This window comes from Grampus griseus (genome assembly GCF_964374135.1).
Source record: "Grampus griseus genome assembly, chromosome: 13".
Classification (NCBI taxonomy): Eukaryota; Metazoa; Chordata; class Mammalia; order Artiodactyla; family Delphinidae; genus Grampus; species Grampus griseus.
In genome coordinates, this window is record NC_139007.1 from 81,020,984 (window position 1) to 81,039,921 (window position 18,938).

Below are 18,938 nucleotides of genomic sequence, written 5' to 3' on the forward strand. Positions count from 1 at the left end.
GTCTTTACGGTTCCTCACTTTTCTTTGGGGGTCAGCAGCGGTCTTGTTCAGGTAAGTGAAGCAGTCTTAGGAGCTCAGATGAGGTCAGCGTCTCGGAGCTGGTGTCCCACATGGAGCGCTTCAGATGCGGTATTGGAAGGGGCCGTGAGTTCTCCCAGGGCTGCTTCTCGGACGGGGTTTAGCGTCAGTGCAGTCCACACGGGGCAGGCTTTGGAGCTGCTCTGTCTTTGCCATGTTCTCATGGACCAGGTTTGAATGTGCCTCTTTGCCTCTTTTGTTCCTGCAGGCCTGCTCCATCAGGGACCCCAACAGTGGGTATGTGTTTGATCTGAACCCACTAAACAGTTCCCAAGGATATGTGGTCTCGGGCATCGGGAAGACTTTTGTGGTAAGGCTTGTGTGATGAGTTCCGATTTGCCTTGAAAGGATGGGAGGATGCGTGGAAGTCACCTGCAGCTGGCTGCAGGGGAGGCGGGTGCCCTCAGGAATTGCCCAGGGCCCTGTGATGGCAGCTTTTACCCAGGAGGAGATGAGAAAACCCAGATTGAAGGGGAAATGAGGTGAAACCGTCGCCCCATCCTGTTATGCTGCAGATGTGAGGGTGTCATTCTTTAGAAAACAGGCTATTCCTAACCCGTGGCCACGCGTCTGGAGTGGTGGTCCCAGGCCAGCAGCGTGGGCATAGCCTGGGAGCTTGCAGGAGGTGCAGTGTCTTGTGGGTGGGGCCCAGCAGCCTGGGTTTTTTGTTTGTTTGTTTAAACTTTATTTATTTATTTATTTTTGGCTGCGTTGGGTCTTAGTTGCTGCGCATGGGCTTTCTCTAGTTGTTACTCTGTTGCGGTGCGGTGGCTTCTCTTGTTGCACAGCCCAGGCTCTAGAGCGCAGGCCCAGTAGTTGTGGCGCATGGGCTCTAGAACACAGGCTCAATGGTTGGGGCGCACGGGCTTAGTTGCTCCATGCCACGTGGGATCTCCCCGGGCCAGGGCTTGAACCCGTGTCCCCCGCATTGGCAGGCAGATTCTTAACCACTGCGCCAACAGCAAAGCCCCAGCAGCTTGTTTTGACAAGGCCCCACGTGGCTCTGATGCCCACTGGGGTTTCAGAGGCACTGGTCAAGTGGAAACGATATTCCCCTATTAGAGGGAGACGACTGACGGCAGTGCTCTGGGATCTTCTGACGGCGCTTCCTTCACGGGCGGCCCTGACAGGGTGTCTGGAGCGGTGAGGAGGAAAATCTCCACTTAATGCTGTTCTGTTGTAAACTAAGCGCTGCTAGACAGGGAGAAAGCTTTTAAAAAATCTTTATTTAGGTTTAACTTCTTCTAGCAAAATCCACAGTGGAAGAAGAGAATACCCTTTGAAAGCAGGAAGTTGGGGTGAGAATGTCATAGCACTTTGATGCAAAGGGGACTTTGCAGGCACAGCGCATGCGGGAGGGCCTGCGGATTGTTCCAGAGCCAGAAGGCACCTGACAGGGCTCGTCACTCAGCAGCACAGTGGCTTGCAGCCCTCCCTCTCCCCACCCCCTCTCAGACCTGCTGTTCTGGAGTTCGGCTTGTACCAGGTTATCACAGGTGACAGTATATTTGGCTGTCGGTGTGAGTGTGACAAGCAGACAGGACCTTTGCTGAGCCCCACAGGGAGCATGTCGGAAGAGGAGAGTCCCATAGAGGACATGCCAGAGACGGCGAGCCCAGGGAGAACATGCTAGCAGAGGAGCTCTGTAGTGGACATACTGGAAGAGGTGGCCCCGTAGACAGTGTGCTCGAAGCAGGCCGGAAAGGCTGTGCCTGTGCAGTAGCAGGGGCGGGAGGTGGCAGGTGCACAGTTGCGGACAGCAGGGACAGACTGTGGACGATGCAAGTGGAAGTGGAGTTGATTAGTGGGTGTCTAGGCTCCTGGGAGTCAGGACACAGCCCTTGTGCTGCCAGAAGGGCTCAGGATGCCACCGCCCACCAGCCGGCTGCTTGGCACTGTTCCCTTATCACCTGGCCCTGCCGGGCTCAGCTGCCCCTACTTCTGTGACCACGCAGCCCACGTGGCTGCAGGGCACCTGCCTGGGTGTAGTCTTAAGTGGCCATTTCTTAAGTAGTAAACTTTGGTCTGAAGGAAAAATACTTTGTACGTGTAGTTCTTAACTTTTTATACGTCGTCCACATACCAGTTGTAGAGAAGTCTTTCCTTTTCGTGTCTCGTACCGAAGAGCATATCCTGCTTCCTTATATCAACTACTGGATTTAAATCAAATGGTATCAACAGCTTTAAGAAATACAGGGGTATCCCATTATATTTACTTTTAATTAATGTCACTTCAACCATATATGCTTTTTTTTACTGTAAAATTCTGGCTACTTACAGTTCCTCTCTTATATATGCTGCATTGTTACGTGCAGTGTGTCTCATGCATTTAGAGATACGGGGCTGTATAAATAAAGCCTTACAGGCAATTTATGGGCATTGCCGTTTGGACTTTGATTTCTGCTTTATGTACTAGCTTCAGGGTTTAATTGCCCAGGCATGGAAAGTTGGTCACTTGCCTAATAAGGAACAAATTATGCAATTGTTTGGATAACAAGCAGGCAACCCTGTTTGGCTGGGGAGGGTTTGAGTTGTTCGGGGTTATGTTCGCGGTGAGTCACGTGGCCTGAGTTGGTGTGTGGTTCTCGCTGTCTGGCCTGCAGTTTAACGTGTGCGGCGCGATGCCCGTCTGTGGCACCTTGGATGGAAAGCCAGCTTCTGGCTGTGAGGCAGAGACCCAGACGGAAGAGCTGAAGAATCTGAAGCCAGGAAGGCTGGTGGGACTGGAGAAGAGCCTCCAGCTGTCCACCGAGGGCTTTATAACTCTGACCTACACGGGGCTTCCTTCCCACCCCAGAGGTGAGCTCACATCCCTGTGTTTGCAGCTAACCGGTGTCCTGGGGGTTCCATGACTGTAAACCTTTCAGAGTGTAACGGGAGTGCCTGTAGACTCTGAGTCCTGGCCACCCTCCCCGCCTCTGAGCCCCACGTGCCCAGCCTCTGGTGTGTTCTCCCAGCCGCCTGAGTGCATCCCGCGGCCGGAGGGGTCCCGGCCACTAGGCTCTGCTGTGCCCGCCCCCAGGTGTCCTCCACCTGCACCTCCAGCGGCTCCTCTGATAGGAGTGTGTTTGCTCGGCCTTTTGTGCTGTGTTTTTCAGGTATTAAAGAAGCGGTGGGTGAAGGTAACAGAAGTTACTTTGTTTTTTCCTAAATTTCTTTCTTTCCGCCAATTCCTCTACTCAGTCTTGATTGTCTCTTTAAATACAGTTTTGCATCTCCAGTGGGTTCACGTTTCTACTCCTTCCTGCAGCTGTGACTGTAAACTGAACGTTGCCATTTTTGGTGTCATAAGGTGCAAGGCCGAGTCTGAGGGCCTCGGGAGGACGGGGGTGGTGGAGTCACAGCTGCCGTCGTGAATGCTCGCTGCGTGTGCCCCCGTGTGGAGTGCTGTGTGCGCTTAGCGGGTTGGTTTTCCGCCAACCCCGTGCATCTCATTTGCGCTCACACCCTCTGCTTAGCCACCTTCTTGCTTCACAGGTGACGAAGGCCCCGGAAGGCCCTGTGCCCTGGACAGAGCCACTGGCTCAGCGCCAGGCAGAGCCAGGGCTGGCAGCCAGGTCTCTCGATCCTCATCCTGGCTCTGCCGACTAACACGTTTCTGCTTTGCGTTGAGGATCGGAGGCCCACAGAGGTGCAGCCACATCACACACACAGTCAGAGAGCGGCAGGGCGGAGGTTGGAACCCGCGCCTTCTGGCTTGTGAACCTGTGCTCTGTGCACCACACCGGCATGGACTCAGGAGGGGGCAGTCGTGTGATGTGTGGGGCGGAAAACATGAGGGGCGTCTGAGTCGACGTCAGAGGAACCTAGTATCCAGAAGGGAGTGGGGACGGCTCTGCCCTCCTGCACCCGTGGCAGTGTGCGGTCACTGGCTACTTTTGCGCATCGCGCTCAGGCTGACGGATCCATGAACACGCTGGGAAGAGAACTCTGAGGGCGTCGAAGGAATGAGTTCAGGATTCTTGTGAAGGGGATTGAAGAATTGGGGTCTTCTTCAGGGACAGAAAACATGGGGCCTGGGGGCTGCTATCAGATCCTGGAAGGGTTGTCCTAGAAAGGGAATTGATCTTGTTGTGTATCATTTGTTGGGGAGGGTTTGGACCACAGACTGAGATAATTTTAGTTGGTTAGAGGAGAATTAGTAGAGCCGGGGGAGTGGTAATCCTTTGCTTTACAGATGGAAAGCTCTTCAACTCTTGGTCAAAACAGTCAGGTGCTCACTCACTTCAGTATCCAGAAAGCAGCATGCGTCATTCTGGTTTATAATTCTTCTGCTCTGCAGTTCCAGAGTGCTGTTTAAAAATGAAATAGATTAGGCATTTATATATAATTTTTTTTTTGGCCCTAATCGTGTGGCTGACAGCCGCTGACACTTATTCTGCTGGGTTTGAATCCAGGTGCTGGCAACCCCAGGGGCACAGCACATATATAACCAGCCCTTTTTTTTTTTTTACATCTTTATTGGAGTATAATTGGTTTGCAATGGTGTGTTAGTTTCTGCTTTATAAGAAAGTGAATCAGTTATACATATACATATGTTCCCATATCTCTTCCCTCTTGCGTCTCCCTGCCTCCCACCCTCCCAGTCCCACCCCTCTACGTGGTCACAGAGCACTGAGCTGATCTCCCTGTGCCGTCCAGCTGCTTCCCACTACCTATCTATTTTACGTTTGGTAGTGTAGAGCCGTGCTGCCCCAGACTTGCTCCTTACCCTCTTTTTGCCTCAGTTTCCTCCTGTATTAGCCGGGCATCTCTGGTCCCCTGTGAGGGTTAACGTGTTGATGACCCTGGGGTTCTTCCCCTAGCGCAGCCTCCGGTGCTCACCACCCACCCGTGGTCCCCGCCCTGCGGGAGCCCAGAGTAGCAGCCAGCCCTGTCCAGTGGCCGAGGGACACTGGCTGCTCCTCTGACGGGGTCGCCTGCCACTGTGCTAGCTCACTCCCGCTGACCTCCTGCTTCTGGAACTGGGGAGGCCCATCCTCGCCCATCCTCCCCACCTGAGCCTTGGTCCTTGCTGTTCTCTCTGTCCGCAGTGCTCTCCCCTCAAGACTGCCAGGCAGTTCATTTCTTTTCTTCCCTTCTTCAGTGGGGGGGGGGCTCAGATGGCACCTTCTCAGGGAGCCCGGCCACTGCGTTGGAAACCGCCATGCCTCTTCCCCACCACCCTTGGGGTTTCTTAGGCCCCGTCCCTGCTGCGTTTTCCTTCGTTTCCAACTGGTCTGTGAGGGGTTGCCTTTTGCTTACTACTTGGGCGCTGGACTGGAGTGTCAGCTCCCAGTAGGGCGGGTTTTCTTGTTTCTTTCACTCCTGTGTGTAGTAAGGAACTTAGTAAATATTGTCCAATAAACCCGTAAAGGAGAGTGGATGGATAAACGGATATAGCATTTGCACACTTCCTGGAATAGAAGAATGCCAAGACACCGAGTTCACGGTGTACACCGTCTGTACGTGGGTCGCTATCACAGTGAACGTGGCCATTTTGTAGTTCAGATTGGGTCCCTGAACCAGACCCGGCGCTTCGCCGTGGTTGCCTTAGAGGGTGGCTTGGAGGCTCGTTCCCGGGCACACTGTCCTGGTGCCACACGCGTGTTAGGCTGCACCGTGATTGCTGTGGTTTCCTACAGTCTGGTCTTCTTGTTCGCAGGGAGGGCTGATACTTTCATCATCCGCTTCATCTGCAATGACGACGTTTACCCAGGGACCCCCAGATTCCTGCATCAAGACATTGACTCTGACCTGGGGATCCGGGACACATTCTTTGAGTTTGAAACTGCATTGGCCTGTGTACCTTCTCCGGTGGATTGCCAAGTCATGGGTGAGGCCGGGGGACCAGGAATTAAGAGGCCGGTCAAAAGCGTGTGTCTTTGCCTGCGTGTGTGTCTGTGTGTGTGCGCACATGTGTCTCTGTGTACTGTATGTTTTACTTTACAGGCAGCATGATGTATGTGTCACATATTTTCTTTGAATGATACTGGAATTGTAAAGCTTCTCTTGAAGAGAATCTAGATACATAATTAATGGTTTTGAGCTATAGTTTGGGATCAGAAGCTGGTTAAGAACGGAGAAGAAAACTAGGGGAAAAAAATCAAGTACACTGTCAGAGCTTCTTACAGTGTAAGAGAAGAAAAGAACAAGAGGATAAAGCTCCGTAAGGTGTACCTGGATGCTGAGCCGGGTCTCCAGCAGCCCTCATTCTTTGTGGTGGCCCCCAGCCTCACCTCCACACCCGTGGTGATTTGTTGTAATGGAGGTTTTGAGGGTCAGGGCAGGTGTATGTTTCTGTAGGAGAAGCCTCTCGGCTTCCTGAGGATCTCCTCATTTCTCTGTTAAGAATATTTTTATTTTTTAAAAAATATTTATTTATTTGGCTGTGCTGGGTCCTAGGTGTGCCAGGCGGGCTCCTTAGTTGCGGTATGCGTGTGGGATCTAGTTCCCTGACCAGGGATCGAACGCGGGCCCCCTGCATTGGGAGCGCTGGAGTCTTAACCACTGCGCCACCAGGGAAATCCCTGTTATGAATGTTAAGTTCGTGCATCCTTGGTCTTTGGGGTTGAAAGACGGTGCCCAAAGCTGCCAGGAAGGCAGGGAGTTCCAGCGTTTTCATGTGTTTCAGACCTCGCTGGGAACGAGTATGATCTGAGCGGCCTAAGCAAAGCCAGGAAGCCTTGGACTGCGGTTGACACCTCGGCTGATGGAAAGAGGAGAACCTTCTACTTGAGTGTCTGCAATCCTCTCCCGTATATTCCTGGCTGCCACGGTGAGTTCCGAGCAGTGGACTCAGGTTCGTTCTGCCTTTCCTCCCACCCCCGAGTTCATCGGCTTTCCTGGCCCTTCCAGGCAGTGCAGTGGGGTCCTGCCTCGTGTCGGAAGACAACAGCTGGAACCTGGGCGTCGTGCAGGTCAGTCCTCAAGTTGCCGCCAACGGGTCCCTGAGCATCGTCTACGTCAACGGCGACAAGTGCGGGACCCAGCGCTTCTCCACCAGGATAACGCTCGAGTGCGCCCACACGACGGTGCGTGTCTGCCGTGCCTCATTCTCACGCCCCTCCAGTCTCCAGATCTTCTGTCTGATGTAGAACTTGCCTGAGTTTTCAGGGGTTTTAGGCCATCGATGGGGTTTGACTAGAATGTGCTGTTTCCCCCCAGATCTGATGTGTTTCATAAGTGCCATGTATTTTTCTCGTGGAGGTTAAAAGTTGGGTATTAGTTCTAGCTACCATTTGACTCATTTTTTAAATAAATGAGAACACAGTGAGCTGTTGGTTTCTGTTGTAGGGATCCCCGACCTTTCAGCTCCTGGACGACTGTGAGTATGTGTTTGTCTGGAGAACCGTGGAAGCCTGTCCCGTCGTCCGCGTGGAAGGTAAGACCCAGCCCTGCTCACTGATGCTGGTGAATGTGTGAAGTAGGGGGTGTTCTAACAGCATCTTAGATGTGAAACCCCATGCATGATCATGAAGCATCCATTAGTGGACGGACAGCTGCTTATCCTTGATTTTTTTTACTCCACTCCATTGCTCATTTTGCCAGCTACGTTTTCCTCACCTACCCAGACTGATGGACTCTCGGCATCTCACGCTTGAGAATATGAACGTGGGGTTTGGTTTTGTTTAAGTGGATCTTCATCCTGTGACCTAAGCTTTTCGAGAAAGCTGTTTGTCAGGCAGTTTGTCTTATCTATACAGACAAAAGGAGAGAACGTGGAAGTGATGTTTAATGCCTCTTTTAAGACAGTACTTAGCTGATTAAAAGTTGCAGAACTTTTGCCTCAAGGTGTGAGTGTGTGTAATTGCCCTTCCCTTCTCTTGTTCTTGAAGGGGACAACTGTGAGGTGAGAGACCCAAGGCATGGCAACATGTATGACCTGAAGCCTCTTGGCCTAAATGACACCATCGTGAGGGCTGGTGAATACACCTATTACTTCCGGGTCTGTGGAAAGCTGTCCTCAGGTGTCTGCTCGACCGATGACAAGTCCAAAGTCATCTCATCCTGTCAGGCAAAGCGGGGACCCCAGGGATTTCAGAAAGTGGCAGGTACCATGGTTGTTTCTTCTCTTTTTGCAAAAGGATGGAATTCCACATTTAAGATGTTATGATTATATCTTATGATTTAAGATCTAAAGATTATAACTTTCCTGAGTAGGAGGAATGTCTGCTGTGTTCCTGTAAAACAGTGTGTGAGTGATTTTTTTTTTTTAAATCTTTCTTGGAGTATAATTGCTTCACAACACTGTTAGTTTCTGTTGTACAACAAAGTGAATCAGCTGTATGCATACATACATCCCCATATCCCCTCCCTCTTGAGCCTCCCTCCCACCCTCCCTATCCCACCCCTCTAGGTCATCGCAAAGCTGATCTCCCTGTGCTATGCTGCTGCTTCCCACAAGCTAAATATTTTACATTCAATACTGTATACATGTCGATGCTACTCTCACTTCACCCCAGCTTCTCCCTCCCCCACCACCCCGTGTCCTCAAGTCATTTCTCTACGTCTATGTCTTTATTCCTGTCCTGCCCTTAGGTTCATCAGAACCATTTTTTTTTAGATTCCATATATATGTGTTAGCATACGGTATTTGTTTTTCTCTTTCTGACTTACTTCACTCTGTATGACAGACTCTAGCTCCATCCACCTCACTACAAATAACTCAATTTCGTTTCTTTTTATGGCTGAGTAATATTCCATTGTATATATATGTGCCACATCTTCTTTATCCATTCATCTGTTGATGGACACTTAGGTTGCTTCCATGTCCTGGGTATTGTAAATAGTGCTGCAGTGAACATTGTGGTACATGACTCTTTGAATTACGGTTTTCTCAGGGTATATGCCCAATAGTGGAATTGCTGGGTCATATGGTAGTTCTGTTTGTAGTTTTTTAAGGAACCTCCATACTGTTCTCCATAGTGGTTGTATCAATTTACATTCTCACCAGCGGTGCAGCAGGGTTCCTTTTTCACCACACCCTTTCCAGCATTTACTGTTTCTAGATTTTTGATAATGGCCATTCTTCAGAATGGCCAGCGTGAGGTGATACCTCATTGTACTTTTGATTTGCATTTCTCTAATAATTAGTGATGTTGAACATCTTTTCATGTGCCTCTTGGCCATCTGTATGTCTTCTTTGGTGAAATGTCTATTTAGGTCTTCCACCCATTTTTTAATTGAATTGTTTGTTTTTTTGACATTGAGTTCCATGAGCTGTTTGTATGTTTTGGAGATTAATCCTTTGTCCCATTGTTTCATTTGCAAATATTTTCTCCCATTCTGAGGGTTGTGTTTTCATCTTGTTTATGGTTCCCTTTGCTGTGCAAAAGCTTTTAAATTTCATTAGGCCCCATTGTTTATTTCTGTTTTTATTTTTATTACTCTAGGAGGTGGGTTAAAAAAGATCTTGCTGTGGTTTATGTCAAAGAGTATTTTTCCTGTGTTTTCCTCTAAGAGTTTTATAGTCTTACATTTAAGTCTTTAATCCGTTTGGAGCTTATTTTTGTGTATGGTGTTAGGGAGTATTCTAATTTCATTCTTTCACATGTAGCTGTCCAGTTTTCCCAGCACCACTTATTGAAGAGGCTGTCTTTCCTCCATCATATGTTCTTGCCTCCTTTTTTGTAAATTAGGTGACCATACGTGTGTAGGTTTATCTCTGGGCTTTCTGTCTCTGGGCTTTCTATCCTGTACCACTGATCTATATTTCTGGTTTTGTGCTAGTACCATACTGTCTTGATTACTGTAGCTTTGTAGTGTAGTTTGAAGTCAGGGAGCCTGACTCCTCCAGCTCTGTTTTTCTTTCTCAAGATTGCTTTGGCTATTCGGGGTCTTTTGTGTTTCCATACAAATTGTAAACTTTTTTGTTCTAATTCTGTGAAGAATGCCATTGGTAGCTTGATAGGGATTGCATTGAATCTGTAGATTGCTTTGGGTAGTGTAGTCATTTTCACAATATTGATTCTTCCAATCCAAGAACATAGTATATTTCTCCATCTGTTTATGTCATCTTTGATTTCTTTCATCAGTGTTTTACAGTTTTCTGAGTACAAGTCTTTCGCCTCCTTAGGTAGGTTTATTCCTAGGTATTTTATTCTTTTTGTCGCGATGGTAAATGGGATTGTTTCCTTAATTTCTCTTTCTGATTTTTCGTTGTTAGCATATAGTAATGCAAGAGATTTCTGTGCATTAATTTTGTATCTTGCAACGTTACCAAATTCATTGATTAATTCTAGTAGTTTTCTGGTGGCATCTTAAGGACTTTCTATATATAGTATCATGTTATCTGCAAACAGTGACAGTTTTATTTCTTCTCTTCCAATTTGTATTCCTTTTATTTCTTTTTCTTCTCTAATTGCCATGACTAGGACTTCCAAAACTATGTTGAATAAGAGTGCTGAGAGTGGACATCCTTGTCTTGTTCCTGATCTTAATGGAAATGCTTTCAGTTTTTCACCATTGACAATGATGTTTGCTGTGGGTTTGTTATATATGGCCTTTATTATGTTGAGGTAGTTTCCCTCTATGCCCATTTTGTGGAGAGTTTTTATCATAAATGCATGTTGAATTTTGTCAAAAGTTTTTTCTGCGTCTATTGAGATGATCATAGGGTTTTTATTCCTTAGTTAATATGGTGTATCACATTGATTGATTTGCATGTATTGAGGAATCCTTGCATCCCTGGGATAAATCCCACTTGATCATGGTGTATGATCCTTTTAATATGTTGTTGGACTCTGCAAGTATTTTGTTCAGGATTTTTGCATCTATATTCATGAGTGATATTGGTCTATAATTTTCTTTTTTTGTGATATCTTTTTCTGGTTTTGGTATCAGGGCGATGGTGGCTTCATGGAATGAATTTGGGAGTGTTCCTCCCTCTGCAATTTTTTGGAAGAGTTTGGGAAGGATGGATGTTAGCTCTTCTCTAAATGTTTGATAGAATTCGCCTGTGAAGCCATCTGGTCCTGGACTTTTGTTTGTTGGAAGATTTTTAATTGCAGTTTCAATTTCATTTCTTGTGATAGGTCTGTTTATATTTTCTAATTCTTCCTGGTTCAGTCTTGGAAAATTGTACCTTTCCAAGAATTTGTCCATTTCTTCATAGTTGTCCTTTTTGTTGGCGTATAGTTCGTTTGTAGTAGCCTCTTATAATCCTTTGTATTTCTGCAGTGTCAGTTGTGATTTCTCCTTTTTCATTTCTAATTTTATTGATTTGCGTCCTCTCCCTTTTTTTCCTTGATGAGTCTGGCTAAGGGTTTATCAATTTTGTTTATCTTCTCAAAGAACCAGCTTTTAGTTTTATTGATCTTTGCTGTTTTCTTTGTTTCTATTTCATTTATTTATGCTCTGATCTTTGTGATTTCTTTCCTTTACTGACTTTGGGTTTTCTTTGTTGTCCTTTCTCTAGTTGCTTTAGGTGTAGGGTTAAATTGTTTATTTGAGATTTTTCTTGTTTCTTGAGGTGAGATTGAATTGCTATAAACTTCCCTCTTAGAACTGCTTTTGCTGCATCCCATAGGGTCATTGTGTTTTTGTTGTCATTTGTTTCTATGTGTTTTTTAATTTCTTCTTTGATTTCTTCAGTGATCTCTTGGTTATTTAGTAGCACACTGTTCAGCCTCCATGTATTTGTGGTTTTTACAATTTTTTTCCTGTAATTGATTTCCAATCTCATAGCGTTGTGGTCAGAAAAGATACTTGATACAATTTCAGTTTTCTTAAATTTCCTGAGACTTGATATATGACCCAAGGTGTGATCTATCCTAGCGGATGTTCCGTGTGCACTCGAGAAGAAAGTGTATTCTACCACTTTCAGGTGGAAAGGTCTATAAATATCAATTAAATCTCTCTGGTCTGTTGTGTCACTTAAAGCTTGTGTTTCCTTATTTTCTGTTTGGATGATCTGTCCATTGGTGTAAGTGGGGTGTTAAAGTCCCCTACTATTATTGTGTTACTTTTGATTTCCCCTTTCATGGTTGTTAGCATTTGCCTATGTGTTGAGGTGCTCCTATGTTGGGTGCATAAACATTTATAATTGTTATATCCTCTTCTTGGATTGGTCCTTTGATCATTATGTAGTGCCCTTCCTTATCTCTTGTAACAGTCTTAAAGTCTATTTTATCTGATATGCGTATTGCTACTCCAGCTTTCTTTTGATTTTCATTTGCATGGAATATCTTTTTCCATCCCTTCACTTCCAGTCTTTATGTGTCCCTAGGTCTGAAGTGGGTCTCTTGTAAACAGTATATATACGGGTCTTGTTTTTGTATCCATCCATTCAGCCAGTCTGTGTCTTTTGGTTGGGACATTTAGTCCATTTACATTCAAGGTTATTATCAATATGTATGTTCCTATTACCATTTTCTTAATTGTCTTGGGTTTGTTTTTGTGGGTCTTTTCCTTGTGTTTCCTGCCTAGAGAAGTTTCTTTAGCATTTGTTGTAAAGCTGGTTTGGTGGTGCTGGATTCTCTTAGCTTTTGCTTGTCTGAAGAGCTTTTGATTTCTCCATCGAATCTGAAGGAGATCCTTGCTGGGTAGAGTAATCTTGGTTGTAGGTTTTCTCTTTCATCGCTTTAAGTATATCCTGCCACTCCCTTCTGGCCTGCAGAGTTTCTGCTGAAAAATCAGCTGATAACCTTATGGAGATTCCTTTGTATGTTATTTTCTGTTTTTTCCTTGCTGCTTTTAATGTTTTTTCTTTGAATTTAATTTTTGTTTTATTAATATGTGTCTTGGTGTGTTTCTCCTAGGGTTTATACTGTGTGGGACTCTGTGTGCTTCCTGGACTTGGGTGACTATTTCCTTTCCCATGTTTGTGAAGTTTTCCACTATAATCTCTTCACATGTTTTCTCAGAGTCTTTCTTTTTCTCTTCTTTTTCTGGGACCCCTATAATTCTAACGTTGTTGCGTTTAGCGTTGTCCCAGAGAGTCTCTGAGATTGTCTCCAGTTCTTTTCATTCTTTTTTCTTTATTCTGCTCCTCGGCAGTTGTTTCCACCGTTTTGTCTTCCAGCTCACGTACTCGTTCTTCTGCCTCTGTTATTCTGTTATTGATTCCTTCTAGTGTATTTTTCAGTTCACTTATTCTGTTGTTCATCTCTGTTTGTTTGTTCTTTAGTTCTTCTAGATCTTTCTTGAGCATTTCTTGTATTTTCTCAATCCGTGCCTCCATTCTATTTCCGAGATCCTGGATCATCTTTACTGTCATTACTCTGAATTCTTTTTCAGGTAGATTGCCTATTTCCTCCTCATTTTATTTGATCTTGTAGGTTTTTACCTTGCTCCTTCATCTGTGATATATTATTTTGCTGTCTCTTTTTTTGTTGTTTGTTTTTTTATGAGTGGGATTGTGCTCCTGTCTTACTAGTTGTTTGGCCTGAGGCTTGCAACACTGCAGTTTGTAGGCTGTTGGGTGGAGCTGGGTCTTGGTGCTGAGATGAGGACCTCTGGGAGACCTCACTCCGATGAATATTCCCTGGGGTCTGAAGTTCTCTGTTAGTCCAGTGGTTGAGACTCAGAGCACCCACTGCCGGAGCTTTGGCCTGACCTCTGGCTTGTGAACCAAGATCCTGCAAGCCGTGAGGGGTGGCAAAAAAATTAAAAGAACAATAACAAAGTAAAAAATACAGTTAGACTAGGAAACTAACAGGTATGTTAGAAAAAATATAAAAAAAAAAAAAGGTGGAAAAGGCCTTGGCTGTGGAGGGCGGGGCCTTAGCAGGGGCAAGATTTGGCTGGTGGGCGGGGCCTGTGCTTAGTACCCACAGGGCTGGAAAAGGCCCTGGGGGGTGTAGGGGGTGGGGCTCAGGCTCAAGGAACAGAAGGGGCCCAGGCGTGCCTCCCGCCCGCAGGGGACCCCACCTGGGAGCCCAGCAGCCTTCCTGGGTTCGAGTGGGTGGGGCAAACGCCCTTGCTCCTTTCCCGCTCCTCTGGTCCTGCAGAGCCGCCTCCCTCCTGCCTCTCCTGTTCTCTCCTGGCCTCCCTCCTATGTCCCCAGGATCAGCCCGGCCTGGAGGGGACCTCTGAGGGTGTAGGACCTGGTCGGGGAGCTGTGCAGACTTCCCTGGCCGATTGGGCGGGGAAAACGCTGGGCCTGCTCCCTGCTGATCGGAGCCCCTGGGGGTCCCTTCAGGCATGGGAACCCCTCCCCACCTCAGCCACCCCTCAGGGGCGCCGGTCCTGTCGGGTCTCCACTTCTCCAACCCCCTCAGCCCCCCACATCCTACCAGTTTGGTCGGGGGTTCTTCCCGTTCCCTTAGATGTCAGGGTCCCCCACCAGCGTCCGGCAGGCGCCTTAGTTGTGGGGAGATGCGAACTCTGCGTCTTCCCACGCTGCTATCTTGGCTCCGCCTCCGGCCCTCCCCCCCGCCCCCGCGTGCCCAATGATGTTTCTGATTTCACTTGATTTTTGTCATCATGACATGTACTGATAAGTGTTGTTAGTGTTTATTTCATTCTTATTTAGCAATACCAGTTACCAATTCTGAGATTATATTCTTCTTTTTATTCCAACTTTGGGACGCACTGGACTATTAATGGGTGTTCTGAGGTAGTACTTTCTAGAACTGAGACAAAGGGGACACATTTCATACAGGGTTGGACTGTAAAATATATAAGACAGGCTGTTGGTCCTCATGCTGTCTCAGCATCTGGGCCAATGATGATAAGTTTAAGAATCTTTAAGAAAGAAGTTGAAGTAGCTGATGGGGTGAGTACATGGGCCTCCCTGAGGGGCTGTGAAGAGGAAGTGCTATCCTCTGAGCTCGTCAGGCCAGGGGTCTCTGTACGTCATCGATCCCGTGGTCAGTCTATAAGATCGTAGCCTTGGGCGAGAGGAGGACTGATTCTGGTCTCTACAGTGGCACGTGACGGAGCCGGTGGTCCAGTGCCAATAGGCCAGGCACGCTTGGTCGTGTGTTTGTTCAGCGTGTGTGAGGCACCATGTCTGTGTTGACCAGCCTGGGGCTTCCTGAACTGATCCTTGTTGAACTGGCTGCTTCTTGAGCAGGTCTCCTTACGCAGAAGCTGACCTATGAGAATGGGGTGTTGAAGATGAACTACACCGGTGGGGACACCTGCCATAAGGTGTACCGGCGCTCCACGACCATCATCTTCTACTGTGACCGCAGCACCCAGGCGGTGAGTGTGCTCAGCCAGCAGGGGGCCGCTCTGCCCTCAGCCCTTTGCCTTTGTCTTTACAAAGTGAACCTGCTTTTACGTCTCATAAAACTTCCTGGTCACTGTGTTCACACCTTGATCAGTCTGTGTAGAGTGTAGTGAGCAGGCCCATCCCTTACCATTTGCATCCTTAAAGCGCCGACTACCTGACGTGTCCCGTTTCACGGACACGTCTCTCCACTTCCGCAGCCGGTGTTTCTCCAGGAGACTTCTGACTGCTCCTACTTGTTCGAGTGGCACACGCAGTATGCCTGCCCGCCCTTCGACCTGACTGAGTGCTCCTTCAAGTAAGTCGATGCGGGTGTTGACCCTGGGGCAGTCACGTTTACTTGATAATATCTTGCTTTAATAGTTAGTGGCCGGGGGCTTCCCTGGTGGCACAGTAGCTAAGGCTTCATGCTCCCAATGCAGGGGGCCCGGGTTTGATCCCTGGCCAGGGAACTAGATCCCTCATGCATGCTGCGAGTAAGAGTTCACATGCCACAACTAACGAGCCCACATGCAGCAACTAAGGCCCGGCACAACTAAATAAATAAGTAAATATTAAAAAAGAAAAAAAAAAGTTAGTGGCTGGGTGGGGGATGGGATTAGATTAGTCAGGTGATTTCTCTAAGCCTTGGTTCCTGAATGTTAAACTGAGGAGTTGGATTAGGGTAACTGCTAAATCCTTCACGACTTCCATATTTTTTGATTACCTTGTGTTAAGGTACAAGGAAGTGACTGGAGTTGAAACAGAAAACCTTGTATGATTCGTGGGTGTGAGTGGATTGGAGTGACCAGGGTGTCCCCTGGCCTCTGCACCTCCCTGGATGCTGCCTGTGTTTGGTGAAAAGGACGTGGAGAGGGAGATGGTGGAGCTGCATGGTGGGGTGTGCGTGTGTGTGTGTGTGTGTGTGGAGAGAGCACCAGGGGGCGACACCCACCCTGCAGGTTCTCAGCTGCCATCACCGGTCCTTTGTCCTGTTTCCTGTGGCTCACGTCGGCTCCTGAAATGAGGTGGTTGGCAGCTCCTGAGACAAGGTGGAGGTCTTCACTGTGTGTGAATTTCGTCAGCGTCACCCTCAGAACTGTTACAAAATACACATCTTGGGCTCCATCCCTGGAGATTTTGGTTTCACGGGTCTACACCTTTGTGGATATTTAAGGGACATGCTGACGTTTCTGTTGCATGAGGACCCAGCCTGAAAAGAATCACTGAGTTACAGCATTCCATCCTGGGGAAAAATTAATCATTTCCCTGTTTTCTTCCAGTTTTTATCCTTAATTGAAGAATCAGTTAAAATGAAAGCTTATGCGTGTATATTGTATGAATTCATAAGTGTAGAAAACTGTGTTAGATGAAGTAAGCTTCCCCCACCTCAGCCTCATCCCACTTTCTACCGTGTCTTCTTGTAGTTCTGTCTGGAGCCTTGCATGACTCTACATGATCGATATACCCGTGCTTGTCAACCTCAAATGGTATCGGTCGACTCTGTCTTCAGACACCAGAAATGTAATTCTGGTCTCCTCTCCCCTCTCCCCTGCCCCGCGTTCATTAGTTCCATTTTTATTTCCTCTTCTGGCTGCCTTTAGAATACGGGATGATACCCTCTAAGCTCTGTTTCTTGTTTCATCACCTTTAGACATCTCTTGACTTCCCGCTAAGTAAGATGAGGGCCTCGGATGCTGCCTGTCCCTCAGCCGCTCCTCCCACTGCCTCAATGCCAGCAGGCTGTCGCTGGTGCATTGCCAAGGTTTAGAACATGTGTATCCTGCTGGGTAACTCTAATGGTCTTACCTGCTTTATTCAGAGGGTGGTTATAAAGCATCAAAAACTAATAAGTGGCGTTTACAGTATTGCATAAACATCATTTGCTGCAAAATCACACGGTCTGATTGGATCTGCAGAGAAATGACATCATCTTGTGTCTCTTAGCTTCCTCTTAACTGAAGGAAGGTAGGCTTAGTGTTTAGGTCAGAAGATTCCCATTTGTTCTATTTCATAAGTTGCTCCAAAAATCATTCCACATTTAGTTTGCTTAATACTTGGAACATAGCTACCTCGAATAGGTTTTAAATCTTGGCATTTTACGTAGTCTTTCTCTTTTATTGTTGACAGAATAATATGCCTTCCCATCGTATCTCAGACTGTCAGGGCTCTTCACGATGCTGTGTCTACGAATAATCACCGTTCTTCTTCGGGAAGGTCTCAGTTCGGATTTGGGCCGTGTGTTTTCTGCTCTTTGATCAGAGCTCATTTGGGGATCACTCCTGGCTTGGATCCCCTGCTTCTTGGATTTCACGCCCTTTGTCATGGCTTCCTTTTTCGTTTAGTTAGAGTGTATCCTCCTATTAGAGAGGTTGGATGGGAGAGAACCCATGCGTTGTCTGAAAATGCCCATAACTTGCTCTTAAATCTGATTGGCTGTAGTAGGATTACAGATTCAAATTAATTTCTCCTCAGTTTTGAAGGCATTGTCCCATTTCCTACAAGAACTGTGTATGTTTGGTGGAAAAGTTAATTGCTCATCTTCTGTTTTCGTGTTTTTACTCCGTTCTGGAATATTTTCTGAACTTGAGAAAATCAGCTATCCTTTGGAGATTTGCATTTGGAATTTCAAATAAGTCCTTCTGATCATCTCTGAGGATACTAATGATTTTTTTTGTTTGTTTCTTTTTAAAAAAATCTCACCATGCATTCCCTGAATTATAATTCATTTTCTTTTAATGGTTGCCTTAAACACGTATTTTTGATTTAATGGAAAGCTAAAGTTAGTAACTATACCCATCTCTCCAACAATAAAATAACGTAGAGTGTCGTAGCCCCAACGCTCTCTCCCCATCTCCATGGTATTGTGGTCGAGTGCTTTTGTTCTGACGTGTTTTCTTACCTCTTGAATAAGTCATTATTGTGATTTTTAAAAATATCCATTGGTTGCTCGACTATATAAATTGCTTCCTTTGAAGAGGAAAAGAAATGTCTCTGTTTCTCTGGCTTACTTCTTCGTCTTTGCATTTTACCCCTTGCTTTTGACTCAATTCTCTTTCTTTAATCTGTTTAGTATAGTGCTGGTTTGCAAACTGTTTGCTTCTGGTCTCTGATGGGGTGAAGAGCTGTGTCCCCTTGCACTAGGGACAGCGAAGGAACCAGTGTCCATTACTGGTTCATCTTGTGGCGCTGGCTCCTTCCACGGTTGCTGATTGGTCCTGGGTACAAATCACACTGAGTCACACTGCTTGGTGGTTCGAACAGAGACTCTGTCGAGTTAAATATTGGTCTTTACTTGAAGAGGCTTAGTTTTATTGTCACTAGCTTGGTACAGAATTCCAGGTGAATACTTTTTTTGTGTGTGTCAGCACTTTGAAGGTAATCTACCATCTTCCGGTGCTTAGTATTGCTGTTAGAGAATCTGCCCCCATCCGTCCTGTTTTCATTCCTTTGTAGATAACCTACCTTTTCTGTATATTTTCTCTCGTATTTGTTCTGCAGTCTCAGTCTGATTTGTTAGGTATGGCTTTGTTATTTATGTTGCTTGGAAGTTGATGCTTTCTAAGCTAAAGATGAATGTCTGTTACTCACTTAGGAATATTTGCAGTGATTGTATATTTGAAGGTTGCCTCTAACCTATTCTGTCTCTTTTCTTCTGGGACTTGTATTAATCATATTTTAGGCTTTCCTATTCTATCCACCATGTCTTCTATTTATTTATTTC

At 46.5% G+C, this 18,938-nt stretch overlaps 1 protein-coding gene across 1 annotated transcript in view; it reads left to right on the forward strand.

The window, feature by feature from the left end:
* Positions 1-18,938, forward strand: part of IGF2R (insulin like growth factor 2 receptor) — a gene marked incomplete at its 5' end in the record, with an annotated part of 109,797 nt that overhangs the window by 62,819 nt on the left and 28,040 nt on the right. The window contains 9 exons of the mRNA XM_082668685.1: positions 287-388; positions 2,682-2,877; positions 5,723-5,893; positions 6,692-6,835; positions 6,916-7,091; positions 7,354-7,441; positions 7,896-8,111; positions 15,077-15,207; positions 15,436-15,533. Coding sequence (XP_082524811.1) covers positions 287-388; positions 2,682-2,877; positions 5,723-5,893; positions 6,692-6,835; positions 6,916-7,091; positions 7,354-7,441; positions 7,896-8,111; positions 15,077-15,207; positions 15,436-15,533 — 1,322 coding nt within the window. The remainder of the gene's footprint in view (positions 1-286; positions 389-2,681; positions 2,878-5,722; positions 5,894-6,691; positions 6,836-6,915; positions 7,092-7,353; positions 7,442-7,895; positions 8,112-15,076; positions 15,208-15,435; positions 15,534-18,938) is intronic.